Genomic DNA, 7,102 nt, shown 5'->3' on the forward strand with positions numbered 1-7,102 from the left:
TCATGATCGGATAATATAGCAATGAACCACAATTTTTAATCTAATAAAATTACTTGACTAATTATATGACTACTATAAAATAGTGAAAGAAAACCATTAAAGTCATGTTACTTGTTAAAGTATTAATTTTACCTTTACGTCTACAACTGAGTTAAATCAAGAATAAAGAACTCCAATCCTTTCTAGATGTAAATTGAAATATAATTCATCAAGTTAATCATCAAAAGCATAAAATATTAAAGAAAATCCAACCCCAAACAGTTATGGATTACTCTTTGAATCCCAAGTTAAAAATCTAACCTATCATCTCTAGATTAACAAAATGTCCAAAAGGATTAAATTCTAACATCTCTAACTATTGCTCTAAACGAAAGTTGCCGGTATGGAAATAATATGCTGTAGTCGAAAATCCACCGAAAGAAAAAGCGAAAAAAAACTAGATGAAGAAGAAAAAATCCGAAGAAGCCAAAAAAACAAGAGACGGCGCACTAAAATTTTTTTTTCCTTTTATACTCTGCTTCCCTTCGTTTCCCTTTGCGTTTTGAGTCGCCATGCCGTTTTGCGTCTCCATCCCCTGCGTTTTGACTCCAGCCCAGCGTTCCACGTGAGTGGTCTGCCCATGTCCAGCTCCAGCTCGCGTCTTCAGCCTCTGCTGTCTCGCGTGAGTGGGTCTGCGTATGCGAGCTGCTAGTAGTGAGGCCACGATCCAACCTCTGCAACGCATTACCGCGTCCCTGCAGTACATCTTCTTGAGCTGCTCAATCCAGGTCCATGCATTTCACATCTCCATTCTTTTCCTCTGCAGTGCACTGCTCTACATCTTAGTCCCATGTGTGAGTTTCTGGTGCCTTCTTTTGGATGTTGCCGTGCCAGTTGGATAATTTCAAAAATACCCATGTGTTTTAACATCTATCCCATAATATCCTGCAACATAAATAAGATGAGAGGAGTAAAATTTTTGGGGTATTAATTTTGGTGTAGACTAAATTAATACAATTTTTTTCAAGTGCAAAATATTAAAATTTAATATTGAGTCAAGTACTAAAAATTAATACATAATTAAGTGCTTAATTCATTTTTTAATTAAATAATTTATTCACTTTAATAATTTAATCATGTAGTTTTTGACACTTTATCAACTAGTACTAGACACATCAACACCACGAACTGAACAGATCAAGCACAGCCCAAAGCAAAGCCTTCATGATACCAAATTATATAAGTTGGTAAAAGGAATGATCACTTAAACAGAACCTCTAATATTCTAGAAACCCTGATGAAAGATCATCATTTATATTGATCATAATATATATATTACTTTCTTTGAAAAAGTTAGATACAATGAAATTAACTTTAACTTTATGGTACATTAACTCAGGTGGCGTGAAGATGATGACGAACTCTGAATTAAGCAAAAAGGACATTCAATCTTTTTAAAAAGGTCAGAAAACAGAGAATATTCAATAGAGAAAAGTAATTAATGCATGTACGTGGATTCTTGGAAAGCATCCACACGTCATTAAAAAGCAAGGAATCATTCTACATATCTTGATATATATGATGTTGATCGGTTCATTCACCGACCGCACAGGCGGTAATTAATTAAGGTCAGAAGAATCATGAAATGATGCATGTAATTAATTACTTGATTACGTACTTATTGGTCATGATCACAAGGGTAAAGACCAACATAGCTTGCATTGATATATATATATATATATATAATATATAAAACATCCTATTGATCACTTAATCACACTAAAATTCTAAGATCAATACTTACTCATCATGTTTTTTCTCTAGTCCTTGTTGTTATGGTTGCATTTCAAAACACATATCCAAATTAATCGGACACCACTGATCATGTCCTATACTCCAATTAACGATGCTTACTGTTTGGTGGTCCAAATTCACTTTAGAATTAGGATGGCGCCAACAATGACTAGAAAATGACAAGAAATAGACACAAAAGAGTAAATGGTGAAGATAAAAAAAAATAGAAGATAAGAAATATATAGAAACAATCAAAACAATATATATATATATATATATATATATATATATATATATATATACACTGTGTTTCATAAGATAAGATAAAAGTACAGTCAGTATTCATTTCATTTCAGAAGACTGAAATGATGCATGTTACTTGATTACACTCGTCCTTATTAATGGTCATGATGAGGGTAAACAGAAGCTTGCATTTCAAAAGGTCTTTTTGCAGCAAGTCTATCATGTTAGGATAGTGATTGAAAGAGAGTACTGGTCAAGACATAGTACTACTGCTCGAGGGCCTCAAATGAGTTCATGAATCTCAAGGGTTAGAGCCAAGGACATTACTGCTTTCCATCCAGTTAACCAAATTGGTCCCATGAAGTAAATTAGATCTAGAGATGTATGCAACTAATGAAGTTGCTTTAATTTGCACACGCAATTCTTGCTTTTTATTTACATTAATGGTTGGTAGTTAAGCTATGGGATATATCCATTGTTAAGTACTATTTTCATGTGCCCCATGTTTAATGATGACGGTACTATTTATAAATGTGTGTATGGACGTGCATGCTTTAACTAAAGTTGGGGTTGATATAGTTTATGCAATGTGTTCAATATTTTATCTTCATGTTCTTTTTGCTTAATTAACCAATTATGAAATTCCACTACAATAAAAAAATTCTTTTGGAACGATTTTAAAACAATATAAATCAAAATCATCTCAAAAAATGAGTTTTAGAGACAAAATTCAAATTTCTTTCATGAATACTGATAGTAGTCGTTTACCATTCGAACAATCAATATTATGTTCAAACAAATTATTTAAAGGCGGAAAATTTTGTCCCTAAAGTCAATTTTCATTCAAACGGGCACTAAGGATGCGTTTGGTTTGTAAACTATTCTCAACTCATCTCAACTCATCATTACAATTTTTTCAAATCCCAACATAAAATATAATAAACAATTCAACTTTTTCAAATCTCAAAATAATAATAATATTAAAAAATAATATTTTATCAATATTTTATCATCTCAACTCAACTCAACTCAACTCACTTCAACTTCCAAACTCATAAAACGTTGGATCATAAAAGAAATAAGCATTGGAACGGAAATTAGGTACAGTCGAACTAAAAGTTGGCAAGATAAGTTAATAATTAAAGCGAAAAATTGACTTATCCTTCGACAGATCATTTATATAAATGTTCAAATGCGAACAATTATAGTTTGAATGCTTTATATGTCATTCGATCGATATTTTTTTAGACAGAATTAAGTTGTCATAAATAATATAACCGTTCGAACGTACTTGAAAAACTCGTTCAAATCACTACAACAAATTAGTCTTTTCCTATGAGTGATTTTGTCGAAATTAGTCCATATTTTTATCTAAAATAACTTTTTCTCGCTATTTCAATTCATAGTTGACTCCTCAAAAATGCACGGCAATTTATAATTGCCAAAAATAATCTTTTATGAAATAAAAAAATATTGGTAAATCAGTATCAGAACCTTATATCTAAAATACAAAATATGTGAATAATATGCTACTAATACATGACTAATGTCGGTAATAATATATTATGCATTTAAATAGAGCTGAAAGCAAGAGAATCCCAAAGTAAAACTAGAAAAGCTTACAACTACAGAAAAGTAAAACTAGAAAAGTTTATAACTGCATTTGACCACATTGACTAAGTAGACATATCATGTGCATGGAAATCTCTAGGCTCACAAATAAGAGACAACAAAAAACTGGAATAAAAAAAAAAACTACGTACTCTGAACACAAATTAGATTAATGAAGTACTTTGATTACTGGTTTGGCCCACCTTGATCCCTCTCATATTTCCACTTAGATTGCTACCAACCGACTCTAGCAGCCCTTACACACACAAAAAAAAAAAACCTTAAAAAACTTAATCACAATAAATGTAGAACTTTCAAACTAGCTTTATTGATGTTCAATTGACATTGACCATCCAATATTAAATAGAGAAAATGATTTGGGTTTTGATTTGGGTTGTTGCGGCTGATGGATCACTATTATGTTCACTTCGTCACCAGGAAGCAAGCTCGAGCTGAAGAGAAGCGAGGTGTTCCTTTGTTTAAGCAGTAGTGAATTAGTTAGTTAGTTAGTTAAGTCACGTGGTTTGCAGGTGTTCTCTTATAACATTAATGTACCTTTATGTCCCTACTTACTTGTTGCAAATTACCATAGTACCCCCTTGTAGCCGTTGTTAATCATCATAAGGCTTCTATAAATACCGAAGCCTTTCTTCCTTTGTAAACATTGAATAATAAAGTGAATTGAAGTGGAGGTTTCTGATCCCTCGAAGATCAGTAATTCAAGTTGTTTGTTTTAAGTTTCAGTCTGTTGTTACAATTGGCATCAGAGCCATTGTTTTTAATTTCGTACCGTACCGGCCGGTACGGCCGAAATTTTTCGTTTCGGCCGTCCGGCCGGTACAGGTACTAGATATATACCGTACCGGCCAAAATACCGGCCGTTTCGGCCTAAATTTCGGCCTGTACCGGCCTGTACCGGCCTATATTTCGGCCGGTACCGGCCGATATTTCGGCCTGTGTTTTTTTTTTTTTTTTCATTTTTTCAAACTACAAGTTTATTTTTTGACCCCCAATTTAGATTAGACTATTTATAATTTATATGTATGTATGTATTTATATATAATTTATTCATATATAAACTATTATTTTAGAATATAATTGTTATATATATTTATATATATAATTTATTCATATATCGACTATCCCGAAACGGTACACGAAACGGTACCGGTACCGAAATATTTCGTTCCAGTGTCTTGACCGGTACGCCATCCGGTACGGTATTCAAAACATTGATCAGAGCCCTTCGAAATTCTGGGCACAAGCACTACATTTTTTTTCTTTTTTCTTCTCCTTGCTGTTACAATGGCAGAAGGCACACGGTTCAAAGAATTAGAGAAGCTAGTTCTTGGGTTGAAGCAACATCAAGAACTCCAAGACCAGAGAGTTGCAGATCATCAGAGTGCTTTGGAAGGACTGAATTCAAAGATGGACATTTTGCTGGAAGCACTGAATGGAGGTAGAACTGATCGAAATGGAAAGGGCTCACATATGGATGGGGGTCACATTGGCAACACCTCTATGAATTCTGGCATGCAGTTTCGTAGCATTAAATTAGACTTTCCAAGATTTCATGGTGACGACCCATCGGGATGGATCTATAAGGCAAATCATTATTTTGCCTTACACCCCATGCCAGATGGACAAAAGATTCTGATGGCCTCGTTTTATATGGAGGGAAATGCCTTGGTTTGGTTTCAAGATGCTGAGGAGATTGATTCTTTCAATTCTTGGCATTCTTTTATTAAGGCTGTTCAGTCTAGATTTGGCAGCTCTTCTTATGATGACCCTATGGAGGCCATTACAAGGTTAAGGCAAACTTCTACAGTTGGTGCCTACAAAACTCAATTTGAGGTCCTTTCTAATCGATTGAAAGGGTTATCTGAAAATTATAAACTTTCTTGCTTCTTGAGTGGCCTTAGGGATGAAATACGACTCCTTGTGCGAATGTTGCACCCTCAGTCCTTAAATACTGCTTTTGGATTAGCTAAGATCCAAGAGGAGTATATTACCAGTACTAGGGGCAACAATAGACTCCATTCCCCTTGTCATTCTGCTCCTAATGAAGTCCACCACTCACTTCTTGGTAACTCCATGAGGAAGGAAGGAACTTCTGGTCCCAAGCCCACCCCCTTCAAAACCTCAGTTCCTTTTCAGAAACTTACACCAGCAGAAATGAAAACAAAAAGAGACAAAGGAATCTGTTACTTCTGTGAGGATAAGTGGCAACCTGGTCATAAGTGTAATAAGGTCAAGTTCTTTGAAATGGCAGGATTAGAATGGTTACAAGATTCTGCGAAGGAAGAGGCTGGTCCACAAGAGTCACAAGAACCTAATGAACCTGTGGAAGTCGAGACAGAGGTACCTGAGATCTCATTCCATGTAATAGCAGGCTGTATAAGCCCGAAAACTATGAGAGTACATGGCAAAATCAAGAACTGCTCAGTTATAGTTCTGGTTGACACTGGCAGCACACATAACTTCCTTGATCCTATGATAGCAAGGAAGGTGGGGTTAGCTGTCAAGCAAGGTGGTCAGATTACAGTAAGGGTAGCCAATGGGGAAAGCATGAATGGTGAAGGTCTGGTCCAACAAGTACAGTTTCAGATGCAAGGCCATAATTTCACGACTGATTTCTTCCTCCTACCATTGGGAGGTTGTGATGTGGTGGTTGGCATGCAATGGTTAAGAACCTTAGGTCCTGTTTTATGGGATTTCAACAATCTCACAATGACCTTCACCAGTGGCAAAGGTTCTGTCACACTGTTGGGCTTGAGCTCTAGCAAGCCTGAGTTTGTGGCAGATGTTCAGATTTGCCAACTCACTATGGTGGAAAGGAAGGGAATGCTACTTCAGCTAGTGCACAACGAGCCAACTCAAGCAATGGGCAACTATGCTGCTGACATTGAGGCAGTATTGGCTAAATATGACCATGTCTTTGCTGAACCAAAGGGATTGCCTCCAAGAAGGTCTCGAGATCATCAAATAAACCTTAAAGAGGGCACCATGCCAATCTCTGCTCGACCTTACAGGTATCCCTTCTTCCAAAAAACTGAAATAGAAAAAATAGTAAAAGAATTGTTGGCTGCTGGAGTCATAAGGAGCAGCCAATCCCCCTTTTCATCACCTGTCCTCTTGGTAAGAAAATCTGATGGATCATGACGCATGTGTATAGATTATAGGGGCTTAAACAGAGAAACAATTAAACACAAATTTCCCATTCCTGTTATTGATGAACTTTTGGATGAATTGCATGGAGCCTCGATATTCTCTAAGATAGACCTTAGATCTGGGTACCACCAGATTCTTATAAAGGAAGAGGACATTGAAAAAACAACATTTCGAACACATCAAGGGCAGTATGAGTTTCTGGTTATGCCATTTGGCTTGACCAATGCTCCTGCCACTTTCCAATCCTTAATGAATGAGGTCTTTCAACCTTTTTTAAGGAAGTTTGTTATTGTTTTTTTTTTAT

General features: G+C 35.6%; 1 protein-coding gene across 1 annotated transcript; it reads left to right on the forward strand.

Moving 5' to 3' along the window:
• Window positions 1-4,932: 4,932 nt before the first annotated feature.
• On the forward strand, window positions 4,933-6,789 carry LOC108996437. The gene has a single exon (XM_018972332.1). It carries the CDS (start codon window positions 4,933-4,935, stop codon window positions 6,787-6,789), a length of 1,857 nt encoding a protein of 618 aa, XP_018827877.1.
• Window positions 6,790-7,102: the final 313 nt, after the last annotated feature.

This window comes from Juglans regia, chromosome 7 (genome assembly GCF_001411555.2).
Source record: "Juglans regia cultivar Chandler chromosome 7, Walnut 2.0, whole genome shotgun sequence".
NCBI lineage: Eukaryota > Viridiplantae > Streptophyta > Magnoliopsida > Fagales > Juglandaceae > Juglans > Juglans regia.

Coding starts and splice junctions, on each gene's coding strand:
- LOC108996437 (XM_018972332.1), top strand. CDS start 4,933: ATGGCAGAAGGCACACGGTTCAAAGAATTAGAGAAGCTAGTTCTTGGG.